Source organism: Zootermopsis nevadensis, unplaced genomic scaffold (assembly GCF_977971745.1).
Source record: "Zootermopsis nevadensis isolate Lab colony 2312 unplaced genomic scaffold, Znev_1.0 Znev_ptg000016l, whole genome shotgun sequence".
In the NCBI taxonomy this organism is placed as follows: domain Eukaryota; kingdom Metazoa; phylum Arthropoda; class Insecta; order Blattodea; family Termopsidae; genus Zootermopsis; species Zootermopsis nevadensis.
Window position 1 is genome coordinate 8,420,698 of NW_028259148.1, and position 24,374 is coordinate 8,445,071.

The 24,374-nt window shown below is 38.6% G+C and overlaps 1 protein-coding gene across 11 annotated transcripts in view; it reads right to left on the reverse strand.

Annotated features, from left to right (window-relative positions):
* unc-5 (netrin receptor unc-5) overlaps positions 1 to 24,374 on the reverse strand; it is a 530,640-nt gene that overhangs the window by 56,975 nt on the left and 449,291 nt on the right. For 10 of the 11 annotated variants that reach the window (XM_087349613.1, XM_087349610.1, XM_087349612.1 and 7 more), the window contains 2 exons: positions 19,906 to 20,073; positions 211 to 243 (listed from right to left, as the gene is read on the reverse strand). In XM_087349613.1, the coding sequence (XP_087205739.1) occupies positions 211 to 243; positions 19,906 to 20,073 (201 nt within the window). The remainder of the gene's footprint in view (positions 1 to 210; positions 244 to 19,905; positions 20,074 to 24,374) is intronic. The other variant, XM_087349616.1, reaches the window with a different exon arrangement.

Here is a 24,374-nt window from a genome sequence, read left to right on the forward strand (position 1 = left end):
AGGCCAAACTCACACCTGTGAGACGAGTCTAATATTCAATCAAAAGATGACCTGTAAACGTGTATAAATGACATCAGATGACATTCGTGAATAACAAATAAGACATACAAAATAACTTAGACCGATGATTGATGATCATTGAAACATCTCACTTGTGCTATATAATAATACGGAAAGCATGCAGACAGAACATTTAGCAGAAGCACTCACCGACAATGACTGTGTTCTCATTGAACACTCCTCCTAGAAGCAGCACAAAGCAACAAAAACAATATAATAGACAATAAGTACACGTACATACAACTGAACTATCTGCAATAGAAGATGGCACTACAGGGAGCAAATGGACAGCAGACAATTCGTGTTCTCGGCTGTGCAATGCGCAGACGAGTTCCTGGATCGACTTGTTATCACTGCGTCGTCTAAAGTAGGAAGATATTCAAGTACTTGCGAGTCGAGAGAAACTGTGACTAGCTCAAGTAATTTTGTTTTCATGCTACGCTCATACAAATAAGCCTTTAGTTCAGTTCATCCCAGCTGCTATTGCAGACAGTATTTAGCCTGATATTTCACTGACTCTTATTAAAAAGTTTGTGATAGTGGCCGATTACCAACATTGATATTTTACATGCACAACGTTACGAAGTTGGGAAAACTCCCGTCTTCAAGTGACTGTCATTACAAAGACCTCACACATTTTCAATTTAATTTATTTTAAAACCAGTAGCTGCTGTTGGAATCGAACCAATGGTATAGTTTCCAACGTACCAGACGAGCATTTAAAGAGTCATGGGTTCAGTCAGGAACTTGATATAAAATAATCTCTCGGTATAATGTAAATCCTCAGTACAGGCCTAACCTAAAAACCAGTCACCTGAAACCGGGAGTACATAAAGTCCTTAAACATAACGTATATAAAACATATACGAGACAATGGGCAATATCCAACAGACGATTGTATACTGATGTTTCACACAGAGTAAAAATGTTTTATCAGAAGATTATTTGTTAAAACAGCGGGATGCAGAAACGTATTTAAAATTCCCCGTGGGTATCCAACTATGCGTAGAACAAGTACCTCTGGTTGATGAAACTTGTGGCAAAACGCTGTGAATGGCTTCCAGGAAGGGAAACAAAAAATATCAATACTTTCACATGCACAATATATAAAATGGTATTTTTTCGTGGACTCGTAGTGGTACATTTATTCTAAAAACATTGCAAACGAGAGGCACTGCTTTTAAACTTAAATGTTTTACGAGGCGCGTCCACAAAGTAAGTTTCCCACTCGTCCCACAGCTAGCAAACCTTATATTGCGCAAAGCGACTGTGCGTACGTGATAGAGCAATGATGTAGCATGGCGCATGCACTAACGGTACTTCCCGCGTTCTCACAGTAGCATCGTTGCAGCTGTTGAAGATGGAGGTTCTTATTCCAGCTCCCGCCGACTGTGAAGTGCGGTCAGTGATAACGCTAGGCCGCACACGGCTCGACGGACAGCAAGTCTCCTGCAGGAGTTCAGCTGGGAGGTGTTTAATCATTCACCCTACAGCCCGGACATCGCTCCCAGTGATTTCCATCTTTTCCTACACCTCAAGAAATTCCTGTCCGGTCAGCGTCAGCGTTTTGAGAATGACAGAGAGGCGGAGATGGTTGTCACACAGTGGTTCCAATCCCAGGCGGCAGACTTCTACGACACAGGTATTCAAAAGTTGGTCCCACGGTATGACCAATGTCTCAATTCCGGTGGCGAATATGTTGAAAAATAGCTGGACACTTGCTGTATCTGTTGCAATAAATATTTCCATGAAATTGTGTTTTGTTTCTGTAAACGGCCCCAGGGAAACTTACTTTGTGGACAAGCCTCGTACGTTTCGTTGAGTCTTCATATGGATGCCCGCCACTAACTTTAACAAACGCGACGGTCTAGTTTTATTAATGGGCCAGACACCCAACGAGGAGTGTGTCAAAGTAATTTACTTATCTCAACTTCAGATGGGATCCACTGAAGACAAACAAATAGACGCTCAATGAATCAATTAATAAATTAAAAGTAAAATGGATACTAAATTAACAGAAACAACTATAACAACTTACAATTACTATAGATTTAATCTTAAAATTAGGTAAGATAATGGCTGTATAAAACGTTTAATGATCAACTAAATCCATGTGGCAGCTAATTAACATCGACGCCTGATTCGTAGGGTGTATTAGTATGTCAATGTCCTTGGGTCTATTCAAGAGCAAGTCTTCCGTTTTAAGGATAAAAGACCTTGGCCGTCATTAAAACCTTCTCGGCAGTAAAAAGGAAACTTTTAACGCTTGAAAAACGAACATTATTGACAGGCGAAGACATTGTACATTAGAGAGACTCATGTAACTCGTCACGACGTAAAATACGTTATGACGTAAAGATCTGATAGACATGGAATAGGTAGGAATTTGAAAACCACGGCGTCCCACTCCACCAACCTACGGATTTCGGATTTCCAAGCGTAAAATTTTTATAAAGGTAACCTTCAGGACATGTAGTGCACATGGGGACATAATTAACGCATACACATTTAGCCGAAAATCCTGTAAAAATACACTATTTGGTAGAATAGATGGGAGGATAATATTAAAATGAACATGAAATAAAACGAGTGTAAGTTGGTCTAGCGGTTAGAAAGCTGGCCTTGTATTCCTCGGGTCCCGGGTTCGATTCCCGGCGGTGCCCGAATTTATAACTTGTGTTGGGCAAGGCCGTGGTCTAGGCAACACGGAGTTTTCCTCCGTGGCATCCCAACAATTACGCCATTCACACACAGAAGAAGGCAATGGCAAACCACTTCTGGATCATCTGCCAAGAACGTATATGAACAGGTCCCAGTCCGAGAAAAGGATGGAAGGATCCTGTTCATATGGACCTGTCGTCAGACAGAACGCTAAATAATAATAAGATGAGGTGGTCTAGCGGTTAGAACGCTGGCCTTGTAATGCTGGGGTCTAGGGTTCGATTCCCGGCGGTGCCCGAATTTATAACTTGTGTTGGGCAAGGCCGTGGTCTAGGCAACACGGAGTTTTCCTCCGGGGGCTTCCCCGGTTTCTCCGTGGCATCCCAACAATTACTCCATTCACACACAGAAGAAGGCAATGGCAAACCACTTCTGGATCATCTGCCAAGAACGTATATGAACAGGTCCCAGTCCGAGAAAAGGATGGAAGGATCCTGTTCATATGGACCTGTCGTCAGACAGAACACTAAATAAATAAATAAATAAACGGTGTGACTAGATTTAAGTCGCTACAAACGCATTCTTCGTTAATTATAGACTCAAATAGAATTAGAGGAACTCATTCACCCGCTGAGCAAATATCAATCCACGTAGTTAACTAATTCGTCACTAGTTCGTTAGTGTCCCACTTCGAAACCAGGAAAAACGATGCAATTTTCAGTGATCAACTAAAATAATGAACTGTTTTATTCAAGTGCGTGTCCCTCCTGGGAACCAACCCGATGTACGGCCTGTAACCTGTCACGGTACTGCAGAGCTAACCCGCTTACACAGGCCTGCATTCATCCACAAAGAGACTAAGAAGGACATACGTACACTAATGATAAATGTGCCGAGGCTCTGATTTTGAACCGGCAAGAAACAAAGGTGTAACAAGTGTTGATTATTGACGGTTTTAGTGCGGTTAGACAAACAATGTAGTTATATTCCTTGCTACAATTTTTTTATTTTCTTCAACGCCTTTCACCATTTAACTTTCTTTCGTTTGCTCGCCTTTCATCTTAATTTCTTCTAATATTTCGTTTTGTTTTATTTTATTTTCCTTCCTACCTCCTCATTTTATTACTTTTCTTCCTCCTTGTACGTCTCCTCCTCCTACATCTCTCCCAATATGTGTCCCGTTCTGGATTCGGAACACGCATTTAATTGCTGAAAAACGACTTGACATTCGCGTTCTGTGAAACTCTCCATTTTGTTCAAGTGGTTAGACACTAACATGAGAAATTGCTAATTTGCACCCTTCGTCAAAACTTCAATTACAGCCTTTGCCATTTTCCAGGTCACTGTCTCTGACAAGAGTTGAACGCCCTGTAGACAGGGTAATGGAAATGCTACAGAATTAATTCCATTTCTCAGAAATCTCATCTGTTTCGTTTCGCGATTTCGATGGGAAACAGACAAATATTAGTAAACCCTAAATCTGTTTTAGGCAAATTTTATGGGCATCTCGTTTCAAAGGACTACAAGACTTCTGTGGCTACTGTCATAAAACGGACCGGAAAATGTGTGGATTTACAGACAAGGTTTAATACAAGAAATAATTAAACCACTTTGTTCAAGTGCAACATCAGAACAATAACAGACAATAACTCTTGACATTTCCTTTGAACTGTCTCATCTACAAGAAAACCAAGCATTTTGGTGTTTTAAATATTACTATGCTAGGTCTCCGGTTCGTGACACTGCCGAGAGATCGTCTATCCTAAGTGAGACTTCAGGTCCCCAGGACGGAGAAAGATGGCTGACTTTTCGTGTGTTGCGTATTGTAGTCTGATAGAAGTTAACCGACGTTTCAGTGATACTTACTGACTCCACCCTTGTGCTCAACACAAGATAAAACGTTTTAAATAAACAACGTTAAATCCCTAGTTTCTTACAGTGGATGTATGGAAACCCTGTAAGAATCTCTGTGGTTTCTAACCTAGTTCTGCTTCAAGTTACAATACGTGAAGAGACCTGGGGTAGGACCTCAAGGTCCTAGGGTTACAGTTTCCACTCAACATGTGTTTGTGGTAGGAACAGCTATAGAATTCGAAACTTACCAGAGTGCAATATATACGGAGATTAGCCCTACACCCAACGCAATATAAAACCGGGCGGTAACTGCGGTAACTGTAATAACGGCCCCCCACCACCACCAAAACCGAACAGCTCAGAACGTGAGTTTCGTTGCAGAAAGACTGCTGTGAAGAGAATTGTAACAAGATTGGTGGAAATACGATGTCTTTGGAGTGCACTAACATTCCAAAGCGTTCTTTACACCACGTCACTGGTGATATCAGGGAATGTCAAACACGAAAAAGGCATCTACTGTCAATGTTGAAACAATGTGATCCAAAGTCATTGTTGCAACAACGTAAACCCACTTTCTCTTGTTAAAATGTGCTCCGTGGTCAAACTGATGAAACATTGTGATGATATACGTGACAGACAGATGTGGACCACTGAAGTCTTTTGAGTGATACGTGCCGATAAGAACATACTGACTAAAGAAAGAAAGAAAGAAGGAAAGAAAGAAAGAAAGAAAGAAAGAAAGAAAGAAAGAAAGAAAGAAAGAAAGCAAGAAAGGAACGCTTCGTGAAAAATATCTACTGTATAATGAGGAGCTGCATAATATATAATTTATCACTAAATGCTATTGGGATGATAACAGGTTAAATGGGGAGATTAGAAATGCATAAAAATATTATTCGGACCCCGAAAGAAAGTGATAACTTGAAAAACGTAGATGAAAGAATAATGTTTAGCTGTATCTTTAAAGAAATCGTGAAGGCGTGTACCGTATTAATTTAGTTCAGTATATGAACGAATGGCGGTTGCTTGCGAATATAATAAAACTTACCGTACTCAAAAGGTAAAGAATATCCAGATAAGTCAAGATTCGTGACTAAAATTTTGTATGCATGTCTTATATCCACAACCCCTATTACGATTCAACCTCCTAATTTTTTTGAATAATAATATTTAGTGGATATTACACAATGTGAAGCTCATTATGACATTTACTTCACCAAGTTGGTTTCTCTAATGCTGGGATCAAATACCACATCACACAAAACAAAAGGTAAAACAGAACTTTGTATTTTAATTCTTTAGTGTAGCATCTCGGTGAGTTACGTTGATTCTTGGCTTTTCTTGTTTAACAGTGAAATGAATGTGTGAAGAGTGACGAAGAAAAACCAAGAAATTATTTTAATGTTTAATAACTTACATTATAGAAGAATTTATTCAACTGAAATCAAATGAATTACTTATTAAATTGCTTAACAGCTGAACTTCCAATTACAGGCAACTACCACAATAAAAAAACAAGATGGACTTATAAGATAAAAGATAAAAACTAATATCAGTAAGCAAAATAAGCTTTATTATAGATGCCAATGCTACTAAATACTACACTGACAGCTGAAACTGGCCTCAAACTACAATTCATATTATATGCAGACTAGTCTCTGATATACCTAATGTTTATGAGCAGAATAATAGTAAGCAAAAAAAAATCAACTAATATAGTCACACGCGCTATTAAAAATCCTGAGCAATTAAAACTTACAAATGTCTTTCCGTGTAAAAATAATGTCAGAAATTATGACGATGAAATTTAATTTGTAGACTGAAGTTACGAACGACATTTGCTATCTGGAGCCCTAGAACATTAATTTGCAATGTCTAAGGGTTTCTGTTATTTTCAAAATGCCTTGTTCATTTAAAGACGATGATAGCTACACGATTATAATTAATTTTTCTGCTAACATTCACATTCAACACAGTTTAATGTTTCACAAAAAATTTTATTTGACCGGAGATTTTAATTATAAAGTTATTAAAGTTGTGGTTTGTCTGTCGGTGAAATGTGACAGTTTTATTACGGTTGGACACAAACAGAAGTCAGTGACGACGCGATTTGTCAAACAACTACGTTTAGTAGTCGAAAATATATGCTCTTAGGATATAATGAGTTTTTCAGTCATTTCATTACACATCCCGAATTATTACGTAAAACAGCTTCCATGTCATTACCTTTCAGAATTCTTTTTCTGTTTCAGACTTGGCATTTGGAATGTATTTAGAAGTTCGTTTTACGTTAGCGCTTAAAATAAACAGTAAGTACATTCCTGCACGCATTTTGCAGTTCACTTGTTTACGTATTTACTCTTACCATATACACGCGCGCTCAACGACTGCCATCTCACGACGCATATCGGGGAAGAAGAATAAAAAGAAAAGAAAAGAAAAGAAAGAAAGAAAGAAAGAAAGAAAGAAAGAAAGAAAAGACTACTACCACGTAACTGTCAACTGCACTTCAGGTGACCAAACTAGAGCTACACGCTAACAGTAAACTTTTCATGGGAAAAAGGTACCCCATTATACGCCATGTAGGCGTTTAAGGGGAGAGGTGGAAAAGCTGCTATGTCAAAAACGACCAATATTCTCTCTCGAAAGAGTTACAAATACGTTGTTCAATTCTTTCATATTATACATACATGAACATAGCTTAAATTGTCATCCAAGATTACAATACTACTGTAGTTAGGCTGCGTTTTAAATACAACATTCTATAAGACAGGTAAAGAAGAGGTACAATAAGCTCAGAAAAGCATATCTAAGCATAAATTTAATTCCCGGAAATACAAGGCTTTTCACTGCTTCTCATGATTACGGCCTAAAAGTCTACACGTGGAAGGAAGAGCTATGAATACATTCAATATGGTCAGCGGAGTATTACTAAATCCGATGAAAATGTCAATGAACTGAAATGTGCAGTAATACGGGATATTTTGGGGTATAAATTCGAAGCTAGAAAAACCGATATTCGTAACAGTGAAATAGGTTTCTAAATTAAAAAAAAAATTGGACGCATCCATGATACTCTGTTTTGGCACAGATTGTCTATAATGTTAAATCAGTCAGTATGTAAGTTACATAGTTTATTCAGACGTGTATGGAAGATGAAAAATGCATAAAGAATGTTCGTTACAAAAAATTTGAAGAGACCATCGACAAATGAGAGGATAATAATAAAATGGATTTTAAACACGCAGGATATGATGATGTGGACTCGAAGCTGGAGGACAGAATAATACAGGCTAAATCCTTCAAGAATATGGCAAAGTTCAAATTATATTCACGATTAAATAAACAGCATATTAAATTCGGAGAAAGCTTGCTGCCTAAAAATGTAAATATTTAAATATATAAAAATTATAATTTTACCTTCTGTATTATATGGGGTGAAACTTAGTCTCCCACATTACGGGAAATATAGTGAGGGTGAAGTAAAACAGGGTGAGAAGGGGGTTGTTTGAAACTGTAAATCGTGAAATAACAGAAGGGTACAGTAAACTACAGAATGAGGAGACCCATAGTTTGCACTCTTCGCCTAAGTGTACATAAGATTATAATATTTAAATTAATCTGAAGGAAAATGTTTCAGGGTGTAGACTAGATTCTGCACTCAGAAAATTTGGACAGACAGAAATGAATATTCGGGTTCTGTAATAGATAAGAAATGTCTGTTTTGTTACAACTGCGTGTTTCACGCTATTCTGAGACTTCTGGAGTCTCTGGTAGAAAATGGCGGGGATAATACGTCAAGTTCCATTTGGTCTCCTTCGAACTAATCCTCCCTACAAGGTTACCAAAGTCTTTATTCAGCAACATTACACATGGGTACCACTGACTGAGTCACTCAGATGTAATCTTAAGTGGCTGTGTATTTGATTGTTTTAACAGAAGAAATACCATATAGAATATAATTATATCAACTAAACTTAATGTGGAATCAATCAATCGCTAAATCGATCAATCAATCATAGTCCTGATTACAGACATTCGAGGAAATTACTTGGCCACATACGAACCTAACAGTCGGTTAATCAAGAATTATTTTTTGAAAAACCCAAAAATATATGCCACACTTTCATATCCTGTTGTATTAACGTCCATTTTAGTATTATCCTACCATCTGCACCTAGGTCTCCCAAGATATCTTTAAAGAGTTTTCGAAAAATCTGCGTGAATTTCTCATTCAAATTACTTCGTTATGAAACAAACTAATTTATTTTCTCTGACTGAAGAGCGAATACAAATTTCTTGATCACCCTGTTGCAACAGCCGCGGTCCCAACGCCCCTTTACTGCCACTCCACTACACAGAACATTACCCCGGCCTTCCAGCCCCGGAAATGCTCCGCGCATACAAAGCGACTTCTGAAGTCGGGAGACCGAAACTACTGCCTGATATATGGCTGGAAATGCTCGGTTTATACCCTGCTTTTTATGCACGGGGGTGCGTATTTGGGGCCTTGCATCAGGATTACTGAGTAGTGGCATTCTTTTGCTACAAAATAATTACTGAAATAAATCCTCACGCAAAGAAGCAAACACTTCAACTGGACCGAGATATTATGCTAACCGGACCCTTAACCCTTTGGGCCCCCACCTTAGGTACCAGCATGTACAATTGGACACAGGACCGCCAAGAATTAAAGTAAACACATTACTGACTTCGATAAGGCTCTTCAAATTCAGATACGCAAACCAAATTGACATCCATATTCTTCTGCCTTCTTCTTTATCAATATAATCATCACTGTTTACGCTACTTTACGTGATACGATTCCCAATATATAAATATTACTACCTAAATAATAATCATAGTTGACCGTCATTTGCTGTTGTATGGGATTTTGGACCTTATGTGACAACATTTATGAATGCGCGTGTTGTTATTACCTTTAAAATACTATGGTGATCGTTAGCTGTTAATGGATTTTGGGCTTTATGGAATAATATTATAACAGTTGCGATAATAATGCTGTTAAAAGAGATCTACTACGTACAGTTATTAACTTCGATATAACATCACATTAAAAATAATCTATGGACGGTATCAGGTGGTTAGTTAGGACGCGTTTAATGCAGTGACTTTTAAAGAAATTTACTTACGTAATGCGTTTACCATAATACTGTGAATAATAGACATTTTATCCACTTCACTAACTTTTGCTGTTAACTATCGCTATAAGAGTTTAATAATTTGTACACTTCACTAAGTATGATTACGGTAATTAAATGAATTCGGGTAAGATGGGTGGTACATGTTGCACACATAAAATACATAAACAGTTTTTAGTCGGAATATCTTCAGAGAAGAGACTTCTTAAAAACCTAGGCCAAGAAGGGAGGATAATATTAAAACGAATCTTAATGAATAGGGTTGGACAATTTGAATAGAATTCATATGGCTGAGTATAGGGGGACTTGTGTAAAGGGTAATGAACTTTCGGGTAAACATATCGTGCGTTAATTCTTAACCACATAAATTGAAACTAATTTCTGACGATGGGCTCTACTACGTGGAAATAGTTTGAGCATTGTACTGCATGTGTATCCAAACCCAGTGTTGCTACATATACATCCACTCTTTTGGGAGTCCAACTACCATCATCACCACCAAAATGAGAGCTGCTACTTTTACCAAATCTCATCTTCTTCAGACGAATGAAAATAATTCAACCCTGAGTTCTTCTTGAATTTCAGCAGTTTCTTGGTTCCGTAAACTTTCTCGTCCTAGTCTATCCTCCCATTCTTTTCCTGTAATTCCGTGTTTTCTTCGTGTTTTAATGGCATCTTTCTTGTTTTCTGCGAGGACGACAGGAAGGGCGGGTCTTCATCTTCCCAGCATCCCCCACGGAACCCATCAAGCCAACCAGCCAGCCATCTACCATGGGGACCTTCGCTTCCGCCCGATGTTTAAATCTGGCTCTCTTCCAAGTTTCGTTATGTCCTTTTTACATAAACCGTGCTACAGTACACAAAACTCTACAAGGAAACTTGGAGTACGAATAATTATGAAATCCTCAAGAATATTCACATCACTGCTAACATCGTGAAACTAAAGCAAGTAACTTGTATGGTTAATTGGTGATCATTCACTGTTAAGGGATTTTGAACCTTATAAGATAATATTTATGAATGTGTGTGATGTTAAATCCGTTAGCTCGGTAATCCTGTTAAGTGACTTTAAGGGGTAATACATACATCGTATATGACTATGCAACCATTTATCCATGGCCTATGTACTTCTATACACTACAGTAAACTTTTCACAAACTCAAAGTTGTTATAACCTCAAAATAAGATCATATTTGATATTGCACTACATAAAATGGTATTATATTATTTAATTAAGGAAATATAAGTAATTATTTTGATTTATTTCTATGACATGATGCTTTATAGAGTCAATGCAATGAAACAAAAGACTTAACTAATTCATGGCCTACCATGAACACGTACTTTTACGCAACGAAGCAAAAATATGTTTGTGTGATAACAGCTTTCGTAATTAAGCAAATGTAAGTAATAATTTGTATATGCTGCTTTTTTACACTTTTCCAATATAAATTTGTTTTAACATTTTCTTAACATTCTCGACGGGCAATTTCATAATCTTATAAAAACAGGCTATTGAGAATCAATAGATATTGGTGTATTTTCGTCTAACCACGACATGAATACCTATCTTTAATTAATAGTATCGATATTTCAAACTGCCTACATAAAACAAATACTAATGTTTTATGGTGCATTGGTCCCATCACGCGTCAACACGCTCCATAAGGCGAGAAACCTAGTTCTGTATCTCTCCGCTGTTCAAGGTGTCACTGTTACCACTCACGAGGCTTGCTGAAAGTAGCGCCCGCCCTTTCAATTCCGCACGTAACTCCACCAGGAATGTTGATGTAGACCGCAGAACCTTTCGGCAAGTGTCTACTATACAATCATCAATCTCCGATCACCAAACTCCACATTCCTACCGCCTGCTTCAGTCTCCAACACTGGATTTGCTACGTACAATAGGATCAAATTACACCACTATTTCTTACACGTCAACGTACATCACTGCGACACTCCTCTCGGACATCTTGGTGAAATAATTTTGATAATTCGCTTACGAAGTGAATAATATATTACACGCCTTTCATTCAAGCCAAGAAAAACCCTGTGGCATTATAACGAAAATACGATAATTATAATACAATAGCAGGCTTACTTTATATCACTAGTTCACTTTATCAAACATTTAATAAATGATAATTTGATTTCTGAATTAATAACGACTATGAATTTCAGTCGAATGATAAGATGATAATGAATAACGCACTGGAAAGGACGTATAATGAAGGAATCGATCATGGAATAGCATTCACTTGTTGAAACTGAATAAAAACACGAAAAATCTCAGTGAAGACAGCCGGTCTCCGGGAGATACTAGAATCCCTGCCCCCCCTCCCGAATAAGAACAAGGAGTGAAGGAATGGCAACCACTCTACCGCGACGTTTCGGTACGCATGCCTTAATATTTTGGAATGAAGACGCGATGTTTCTCGTTTGATGTTCTATACGTCTTGTGAAAAGACACGATATGGTGTTCCACTAGCTTCTCAGTCGGTGGTCCTGCAAAGGGGGCGATGTGTCATGTCGACTGTGCGCAGGGACTGTGGATATCAGACCAAAGCATCGGGGCAATCCATCAGCCCACTTCTTCAGATTCGGAGCCGTGCCTCTTAATTCCAGCAGATGTTGAAGTCAGTTAACGGTTCCTACTTGGAATCAAGGCGTAGATATTCCGCTGTATTTTAACTTTTCATTTAAACACAAGTTCGTAGTGCTGAGAACAGGGGCTTAAAATATATTTTATTGTTACGATGGGGTGAGAATATTTCTCTGTGGAAACGTCACATAAGAGGCCCGCTGCCCATCACCGTGACGATACATGAGTATATATGAAGCAGCGATGTAACAATATTGAAACATTAAAATAAAAGAACTCAGAGAGGAAAGAGGTAAAGTGTGATGTATTTAACGACGCTCACAGTAGCACACTTGGTACAGGGCTGAACAATAATATTAATTAAACAGTAAGTGGAATTAAGTGGTCGTGGCCTAGTTTAAGTTACAAACCAAAATATGAATGAAGTGACTTGAGAAAAACACAAGAATCAAAGGCTAGCCGAACTCTCGATTATGACGTAGGTCACAATATTTGCGAAATATTATTATCGTGATCAAACCTAGGAGTATCAGATGGGCGGGGCATGCAGCACGCATACATGAAGTTGAGGAATGGACTAGAATAAAACAGTATACTAAAAATTTATTTGGGAGAAGTAGATACTGATGACTTTTTAAGAACTGAAGAGCTTAAAAAATACATGTTCCAGAATTTTTCGGTGTTCTCGTAATATTAAATGTGTATTTAACAAAACTGATGAGAGACAATGAATTGATTGGGTTTAAAAACTTCTATCGGACCCAACAGTATAAGCAAAGCTAGCTCCCAAAATATTGTAACTTTATTTTTAAAGTAATGAACGATGGGTGTAGACAAAACAAACAGCAATACAGAATTTGACGCGCCATCGATAAAAAATTACAATTATATTAAAAGGAAAATATTTCAAGTGTAACAGCATTTTCATTCAAACTTTAAGAATTTACTTAATTTCAAACAACTTTGAAAGAAAATAAATGTTACGTTGGCATAATACCAGGCCTATTTTACGTAAACTCAAAAACCCAGTAATACAAGATTTTTCCAACACCTCCAATCAACAGACTGTTTTGAATTTAAGGCTGAATGGAAGAGAATAAAACACATTAATATATTAAAATAGGCCACTGTAGAAACAAATAGTTTGACAATTTTACAGATAACAATTTGAAAGAAATCCCTTTATCTTGAACTGCGTGTATGAAGTCGGCGAATAAGGGACAATGATTAGAACAGGAGAATAATTCCCAAATGCTTTTGCTTCTCGTGAAGAATAAAAGCAAAGAAGATGGGGCGAAGATAGAAAGGAAAAGCAGTCAGAGTTTACATTCATCTGGAAATACGATAGTTGCTATGGTAAACTTGGTAAGCGTCACCAAGTCACGCGCTCCTAGGGAGCCCCCTAACCGTGCGCTCCACTTTCCGTGTTTGATTTTGAGAATCCCACTCTATTTAAACAGTCCTAAGTGGATAAAGCGAAGCCGAGAAATATTCGGAACTACACCATGAGTTGGACAGAGACAAAATATTTCAAGACAAACTGCCTTTGTAATACGATAAAACTTTGACGCTTCTCGTGCCAGATCGGGAACTACAGTCCTAAACCATTCAGTTCCAAAAACCAAACAGACTGTTCAAGAAACAAGTCACGAACAACATGTCTTTGACAATTACACTTGTCGCAAGATATCTCCGAGCTTTGTTGACAGTTAATACATAAGTTGAGGGCCAGCGAACCTTGGTAAGGGGCGAGAGGGGAGGTAACAGAGCATAAGGTCTACTACTAACTCCTCCCCCTTGTAATCTTTCCTTCGCCGCCTACTGTGACGTACATCAGGCTTGGAGATATTTTGCGTACATTTTTTAACAAAGCCGAATTCTCTTATCATCCATATTTGTGGTGTTCTGTATTAACTGAATTGCTTCTGCCAGGGAAATTAATGTTATTTGTGATGTCAAGAAAAAATTTAAACACAATTTTATTACACACTTTGACGAAAACTTCACGCAGTAGTAAGATATTTAGCCTCTTTCATTTCTTTGTGTAATCACCCTGTTTCGCAGTGAATTCGGTCCCACGAGACATTATGGTGACGGTAGGGCTATTCTTGCACGGCTTAGCACCATTACAGAAATCATTTCATATAAGCTAATTCTTCAGTTGCACTGAATACGCCTATTAATGAACTGCTTAACATCAAGATGTGTAACAATCTTTTTCACCAATCGCAAATCTCCGATGGTAGACAAAACTTCCACACCTTCTGTGACCCAAAACTGAATCACACTTCGGTATCACTGAATTAGTCCTACTTAGGCCTATCATTAACCCAGAACCTATTGACCTAAGCGTCAAAAGGTGATCGCATTATATATTACAATTCACAGAGTTGTGTACTAATGAAACAGCAGTGGAGTTAAATCACTTTATTCATTAACAGCATGGTTACTTAGTTACGAAACAACCGTAGACAAATAACACTTTATATATTAAAAAACATATTCTCTCCAAGAACAAGCCCTGAAGGCGAAGGGAAGTGAAGATGGTGACGATAAAACTACTTAACCCGCTGCTCTTCCGAGGTGCCACAACCCTTTGAAGTCGAACAGTGTCTCACATGCTTTAAAAACTAGAAAGGTTCGTAGTTTGTACAGCGTAATCAAAAAGACACGCAACCCACATTAAAGCCCTTATTAATTGCCTCAATTCAACCCAAACTGACTGGATTAATAAACACAAAGTATCGTTGTGAGTATACGAACAGCATACGAGGGTCACGTCATGTTGTAACCTGCTATCGCCAGTCCATCAATTGTCGTTCAACAGTCAAAGTAAAGTGTTACGAGTGTTGTCGAACATCACCCTATGTTTACGGGTTTCGTGTGCTAATTAATGTAAACAGCGATTATTAAACATCATTAACCAGTTAATCTTTGTAAAGGTAAAGAGTCGTGATTTCTTTGAGGTACAGGCTAAATTCTAAAATATTTAGACGAGTTTCCGTTTCAAAGCGTTTAAAGTACGTTAATTTTCAAGATAGCACTGCAGAGTAAGTTTTAACTAACGAATCAATGCTACATGTTATGTTCCCGAGTACAACGATAGTAAATTCCATGTTACATTTTGGTAGATATTTTAATGCGATTAAATTTAATCTAGTATCTTATTTGAGGTAATTTTATCGTCTGGTTTTCCATATAGCACTGCTAGAAATTCAAAAGGAAACATATCGGTTTTCTGGTAGGAGCTTTACGATTTGGTTTCGTATGTTCCATTTGACCGCAGAGGTAGCCTACAGTTCCCGGAGGAGCTGTGGTTTGCGTCCAGCATGGCAGCGCTACGAGAACTCCACCAAAACCACAGAGGACTCTGTTTGCTACGGTCTTGCGGCGACTTCTGACTCCCGCTGAGATAGAAGTCATACACCCACGCGGCCTATTATTCCTGTTTCTTCATTTACCTCATGTAATTTTACACTTTTCTTCTCTACCCTGTCTAGCTTCTGCGTTAAGACCGGTTCTGTGGCCCACCCAGCCTCCTATCCAATGGGTACCGGGGTCATTTCCCGGGGGTAAAGGGCGGCCGGGGTGTGACACTAACTACTCACCCCCATCTAGTGCCGAGGTTAAGAATGAGTATAAAATATACTACCCCCCAACTTTGTATCATGCCATTCTCAAATTGAATTGTTGAATTTTTGGAAAGTCCTTTCAGTTAAGTCCTTATGAAGAAATAAAAATTTATTCCGTAACTCAAATAAATGTAATGTTTAACACTGATTTAAATTACTTAAACACTCTAAAATATTTTATTTAACGCAAATATTCTACTATAATTTATATATAATTCCGATAATCTGATATAAAATTAGAGGCTGTATACATTGTAAGACTTTGAGGTTCTCACAGCGGTGAGTATGAAGATTTCCGTCTTCTGGGTTCTTGCGCTGTGTAGTCTGGTCGATGTTAACCAACGTTTCAGAGGTCATACTGCCCTGATGACGGAGGCAGTATGACCTCTGAAACGTTGGTTAACATCGACCAGACTACACAGCGCAACAACCCAGAAGACGGAAATCTTCGATGTATACATTGTTTACAACTCAAGCAAACAATTCGATATATACAGAAACGTATCCAATATCGATACGGGAAATCGTATCGATTGGCATCTCTAATAAACAAACTAAACATTGAAATAGTAATTACGGTTTCGTGGTCTTTTCTCGATAGAAATGTGACAAACTAACTGAGTCCATTTCACCCTTCGCGAGAAACTGTACAGCGACATGAAATTGCTGGTAATAATCACAACAGCATTGTTATCGTCCTCACAGTTACTGCCTCCCTTTCTGGAACTAATGGATGAGAAAACTCGTTTTCTTGCGCCTTGCAATGGCGATTTCTGAAATTGGCTTCACAAGAACTATCGCGTAAGTATCAGTACTAGAACATCTGTGGAAATTCACAGATTATATTACGTTATTAGATAATTCTAGAAAACATATTTAACTATATTGCGACATGTTTTGCCTACTTTAAATCAAATTATAAAAGGAATTAAAATATTACAAAGCGAAGAAGTTATATGGCAAACATGTTACAACTGTAACGAAGTTAACGCACTGTTTATAAACACGATTAATATAAAATGTTGAATTACAACGCCAAGTTTAATAGACATTTGTTATTATATAAATATATTATTATTAGTGCTATAGCCAAATTCACGTATGGTCTCCCTTATCATACGAGGTGCGATCGGAAAGTTTCAAGACTGTGTCAATAGAGGGCGAACCGGATGTAGTACGAGCTTCTGCCTTTAGGGGGTGCGGCCTACATTCATAGTGAATCAGTGTGCCAGCCGGCATCATCGAATTAGCATTTGTTTCTTAGTTACGGGCGTTTTGGTAGTGCATTACACCGACCCTCCTGCGATTTCGGAATGGCGTGTGCATCAAATTTTGCCAAAGACTCGCCAAAACGGCTACGGAAACCTATGAAATGCTAAAGCAAGCATTTGGGGAGTCCGCAATGGGTCGTGCACAAACGTTTGTGTGGCATTCACGTTTTAAAAATGGCCGAACCTCTGTCGATGATGACGAGCGTTCTGGACGACCATCTTCGAGCACAACGCCCGAAAATGTTACGAAGATTCGGCAGGCCATTCACGAAGATCGACGTCGTACCATCAACAACTTGTGCGACATTGTTGGGATAGGCTATGGGACCTGTCAGCTGATTCTAAAGGAAGAACTCCACATGCGACGCATCCTGTCTGAGGACCAGAAGCAGAATCGACTTCTCGTTTGTCAGGAGCTCAAAGATCTTGCAAGAACCGACCTCAACTTCCTTTCTAAGCTCCGTGTGACTTCTTCCTCTTCCCGTAGATGAAAATTCAGCTAAAGGGAAGGAGATTTGAGACGATAGAAGAGATTCAGGCAGAATCGCAGATGGTGCTTGACAGGCTGACAAAGAAAGATTTCCAGGGATGCTTCCAGGCTTGGCAGCGGCGCTGGGATCGTTGCGTCCACTCCCAGGGGAACTACTTCGAGGGTGATGGATGAATTTAATACCTGAGATAAGTGTACGGGTTTTTATACGCGCAGTCTTGAAACTTTCCGATCGCACCTCGTACATGCTTTTTTAATTAATCAAAATATGTTCTAAATATTTGGTCTGTTCCATCAATCAGTTATAATTTTTCAGTACCATAACCATATACGTACATAGACATTACCCAAATCTTTTGCTTATTTTTATCATATATTATTTCTAATTCTTGGCAACCTCTGATGAAAGTTGTTCACTACAATTTCGATGATATTCAAACATAAATGTTCTTCTAAATCGTTTATCTCCACTCATGGCAAGTATTTCTACAGTCTGCATCCTATTAAAACAGTCATTAAGACTTCTCATCCGTCAGTCCATCTTAAGATCACTCCTTTCACGATACAACGCACAAAAAACGTAAACAAATAAACGATCGGGATTCGAACTAGCGATTCCAATGTGTTGGAGATCTAAGACGATGATCGCTTATATATAGCAGTAATAAGGGTAACAATTACACGTATTCTTAAAGATTAAACTTATTAAAATAACAACTAGACACAATGACAACTTTTTACGAGGCGCGTCCTCAAAGTAAGTTTCCCACTCGTCCCACAGCTAGCAAACCTTATATTGCGCGAAGCGACTGTGCATACGTGATAGAGCAATGACGTAGCATGGCGCATGCACTAACGGTACTTCCCGCGTTCTCACAGTAGCATCGTTGCAGCTGTTGAAGATGGAGGTTCTTATTCCAGCTCCCGCCGACTGTGAAGTGCGGTCAGTGATAACGCTAGGCCGCACACGGCTCGACGGACAGCAAGTCTCCTGCAGGAGTTCAGCTGGGAGGTGTTTAATCATTCACCCTACAGCCCGGACCTCGCTCCCAGTGATTTCCATCTTTTCCTACACCTCAAGAAATTCCTGTCCGGTCAGCGTCAGCGTTTTGCGAATGACAGAGAGGCGGAGATGGTTGTCACACAGTGGTTCTAATCCCAGGCGGCAGACTTCTACGACACAGGTATTCAAAAGTTGGTCCCACGGTATGACCAATGTCTCAATTCCGGTGGCGAATATGTTGAAAAATAGCTGGACACTTGCTGTATCTGTTGCAATAAATATTTCCACGAAATTGTGTTTTGTTTCTGTAAACGGCCCCAGGGAAACTTACTTTGAGGACGCGCCTCGTACTTTACTTTACTTTCCTTCTAAGCGCTCATGGTTCGTGTTTGTACTATTTAAAGCAGGGGTGCCAACCCGCGGCCCGCCTTGAACATTTTTCCGGCCCGCGAGATTCATCACACTTTTACAAAATATATTTATTTTATAATGGCCAAAGTAGTGAAAACCAATGTATTAAAAAAATACATTATTTGTGCATCCATATATTCAAAAATTATCTGTCGAAATTATGAGAAAAAATTAACTTTGATTTTAAAATAATATTCTTGCGAATATATGACAGATATTGCCTGTTTTATTCATGAGTTTACAGTTATGAGTTCGCAGAATAATTAAACTATATCGCACTAGTAAAATAAATATTTTTTAATGATTTCATTATTTTTATTTCATTCATATTTATATATTTTCTATATTTAATTTTTAGTGCTATATATTTCTTTACAATGTACGCTTAGTATCATTATTATTATATTATTTATGTTTACATGTAAGAATAATAGTAAACACAATAATAATAACTCATTATGTTTCAATTTTTCACTCCAAAAAATGTCTATAGTGTATCTAAATCTAATATGGGGATATATAATTTTATATGTGGCCCGCGGAGTTATGATGCATTTCCAAAGTGGCCCGAAAGATCATTTGGGTTGGCCACCCCTGATTTAAAGCAACTAAATGTAGTGATTCATTCTTTATCCAGCTTTCCGAGTCGTTATTAGAAGAGTTATTTCGAGACAGTAACATATGTTTGTCGGTGCATGCAATTACTGGGCGAACACAAGTGAACGTATCTCGGCAGCGCCTGTTCTGTGCCAGTCTTACCTGGACAAACAGTAGTACAGTCTGTCTTCTGGACTGAAGATCCCTGGCAGGCAAGACCTCCATTCAAAGGTGCGGGGTTCGAACACAGGCGACTCCTCTTTTGAACCCCTCTTCCACATCTGGTATTACAGTCCGACCACTGTGACCACGGTGACCAACCCCCGTTTACTGTGCACAAACAAAAACATAAATATCTGTAATTACATAATAATATGATGGCTGAAGTTTTTAAGGCAGTTAAAATGACTGTCTTCTGGGATGTCGTGGACTATGGTAGACATTTACCGACGTTTCATACGTGATCACTGCTTTCGTTATCAGGGAGACGAGTCATCACCCGTTGACTATAGAGACAAAAAGCACCTTTGAAACGTCGATAATGTCTATTAGGGTACCCGGCGCAAATCCCCGAAGACAGCCATCTTCAAACTCGCATGCAGATATTGTGAACATGGTAATATTTTGGCTAGGTTGGTAGCACGGATTTATGACACTCATTTCGTGTCGACAAAACGTTAAATGCAAACTGGTGTCGTGTCAAGAGGAAAAAATGTTTCTAGTGTAATATATGTTAATGATATATTTTTTATTGTACATAAAAATTTTGAACATTCTGTACTCAACATAACAACGACTCATCACTTACAGTTACGCTCTAAAGAATAAAATACCACTTTTTCCTTTCCTCACTCATTAAAAAAACAAAGTGTTCAATAAAAGATAAACACGCAAACCCATATAAAGAAACAGTACTGAATAGGTAATGTTTATTTCGAATTACTTTATCGTGTACGGAATTCGAGGATTCCCGAGAGCGTCCACTCTTTTAAAATTTGATATTATGTGGTGGAAAGCTTACAAAAGAGACTAAGAGACACTACTGCTCTTCTAGATTTCGTACGGCAAGTAAATCGTGGCCTTTACAACACAAAAAATATACGTTAAAACAATATGGATTTTATCTGAAGACGAACCAGATTCAGTTCAAATCGCACGTGAAATGTAGCCAGCACGTAGAGTGGATTTTAATAATATGCGCCCATTCACACTTGTTTGAATTTATCCAGTTTACACAACTCTGGGAATTTGAGAACAAGGAAGCCTAACACATAATCCAAGAGATCAGTAATGAATCACGTTTCGTGAAATTCCCCACGACGCCAAAATATCACGCTACAGTGTCTTCATCTCAACGCTTGAAGACGCGTCTTATTTCGTTTCAATAAAAAGTGATTATCCTATATAAGGATCCCAAATTTAATATTATTAGTGTGGTCCAATAGAAATCCGCCCGGAGCGTGTCAGTCGCGAGTTCTGTGATGTGTAATCCCATGATTCCATTCACTTGAGAAAACGTGAATACAATATTTATTTGAAGACTTAACGAATCCATCGGACAAGCGAACGTGACAGTCGGACATTAACAACGCTTTCAAACCTCAAGAACCAGATCATGACTAGCGTGTGGCCTACAGATTTTTCAAACCTGAACTGTGGGTTTATGAATGTAGGCTTATCAGTGACCTAAACAAGCTCACTGGTCCGAATTTAAAAATGAATTTATTTGATTGGAGAGGCAGTGAAAGGCAAACGAGTAGTCAGAGAAATTGTAGGTCGTTATATACTAATCGAGTTTCATTAAAAGACTGGTTACATTTAATACATAATTTACTAACGATAGTACATTAATTATTGCTGTCACTGAAATATACTCTAAAATTCGCATAAACGTATTTATACTGTTACAGTCTACAAAGAAATATTATGGACCAGACTACACAGCGCAACAACCCAGAAGACAGAAATCTTAAGCAGTGTTGACGTAGCTAACACCTCAGACATTTGTGCATCCGCCATTTCCTTATTATCGACTGTAAGAAAATAAAAAGTATAAGGGTGACCTACATGACGCACGCCCATATCACACTTCTTAAATGTATTTATTTATTCTAAGTCTTATTTGACGGCGCTGCCGGTAACTCAAAATAAAAAATTATCGAAATGATACAATGATTAATACATAATATATTGGGTGAGATATGGGAGGAAGCATTTGCCTGGAACGGCTGTCAAAAAAAACCAGTGTCAAAATAGGGAGTCTGTGGGTTGAATCTTTAATCCGGGACCCCCTGAATACGAAGTGGGAGTGATAATCACTAGGCCGCGACGTTCAGTCAGGTTCCACAACAGAGGCCAACTGGTTCAAAGGTTCAAAACGCACATAAACACACAGAGACGGCGTGGCGACATCATAAGCCTACATTTATTCCTCAAGAAAGGAGAATGGACTTAAATAATCTCGTAAACCGTTCACGACTCACTTTAACGCTGAAAACCTCTAGCTACAGGACTGTTATCTTCGTTGGAAGGGAATTAGTGTACGCAAAATAGCGTTGTCTAGTTTCAAACTGTTTTGATCTCAAGTCTTCCAAGGACATCCCTACCCTCAGAATACAAGGCAATAAATAAATCTAAGTTAAACTGTCAGTGTAATCTTAGGAAAGTGTCTCAGAATTGTCGCAAACACTAAACAGATAATACATCTCGGAGCCCTTCGCACGGATGCGTAAAAGGGGGCTGGCAAACAGATCTTCACGTCTCAGGCCAGCATTTGCCTGGTATCTGTCACTGACAGAACCCCTCACCCATCTGCAACACGCAAAACACACCACCCCTTACGTACGCCTCCCAGACATTCGCTATTGCCGGCAACAGAAACCTCCTACATGACACAGCGAAATATTTTGGCTTTATACGCTTCATGATAAAAGAGAATCAGTTACACGAAATTCCATTCTCGAACGGAATTATATTTAATTTTGAAGTTTCTCGAAATGATACAACTGTCACGTCTATAGAATATGCCGTGTTATTTGAAATATATTCCTGACGGTTCGCGTGAAATTACAGCACCAGTTTATTCGCTTCACCTTAAACACAACGGCAGTAATTACCTCCTAAGTGTCGTATCTTCCAGAATGACGTAACTGCATCATAACGTTACAGGAGGTTGGAAGGAAGGCGACCAGCAAATACTGCCGGTCACGCACATTTACACAAACAACAGACAGATGCCATCAGTTGGTGCTGCGACCTGGTGAGATTCCGTGAAGTGCAAATACGAATCCTGCCGCCTGCTTCCGGTGCAGTTGCTTTTGTTTTGTGTTTGACGCGAAATATCATAGTTTGTAGATCGTAAAAACATAGTAACAGCGTGAGTCATATTTACCTGTCTGGTTTACTATAAATAACAAAACTGGATATTTTGTACGGATAGAACATCAACATATTCCACATGAAACATTTGTTAACAATTTCAAAAGTGGTGACAGAGCAGAAATCATGATTTAAACTTGACAAACTTAGACGGACAGAATTCGTACTCATTTATAATTCGTGATAGTTTCACCACAGAGATTACAAGATCTGAAGGAAAACAGAAAAGGATTTCTAACCTCAATCTCTCTGCTGCCCTCCTAGACATATCACGACACATGACGTTGGAAAGTAAACACCTCTGTACCCCTGTACAGGAAAGAAGCCGGATGTTTGACAGAGACATCTCACTTCACTTCCTCCAACCTTCATCACCGTGTTTCTTACAATACCTATACGATTCCACTCTACTATCACTCTTTCCTTCCGCTCATAAATCCTCAACCACTTAGAGCACCGAAACTGACCACGTGACGCTAGTCCAGACCGGATCTTTGCCGAGAGAGCGATACTCCACGGGGGGAGTGGGGAGAGCAAGGAGTTCAAGTGAAAACATGCGATGTAGTATCTGTACGTCAGCATGAAAGAGCGTGAGATAAATTTAGAAATGGAAAGACGGAGCATGTTAACGGTAACGCATTACGTTTATGCTCAAGAGGTTCACAGTTTGAATCTCGACACGGCGACCGGGTGTCACAACTGAGGTTTCTCTCGTGATGAATATCCAGGATTGTAAGATAAAAATAGGCCACGGCGTGTTCTTATACAAAAAAACTTGTTAACAGTTTATTAAAAACGCAGCGAAAATTAATTTCCTGTATACATTCTTCCCATGATGTAATTACAATTTTCACTTTGCCGACTATACGCCCAGTAACACTATTTACATTATATCACATAACAATACGAAAGGTGATATCAGACTAAACCAACTGGTATCAACAAATTCACATATAGTACAGTAAATCAAACTCAAGGATTACAGATTTATTTAACGTGGCACAAGAAATAAGGTTTCTCTTATGTACCACGCTCTGGTATTTTATGAAGGAAACAAGTTCTAAATTTTACCAGTAACATTCTGTCTCTCCGCCATCTGTACAGAGAAATCAAATGAACATTACTATTGTATTTACTAAGAACAATCTTAAGGACTGTGTGCTGGAATAAGATTGTCATAAACGTATTAATGCTCCTCAGAAGGGGTGCTATAATATCAAGAAGACGTGAGTCATGGGCCCCACGCTGTGCTA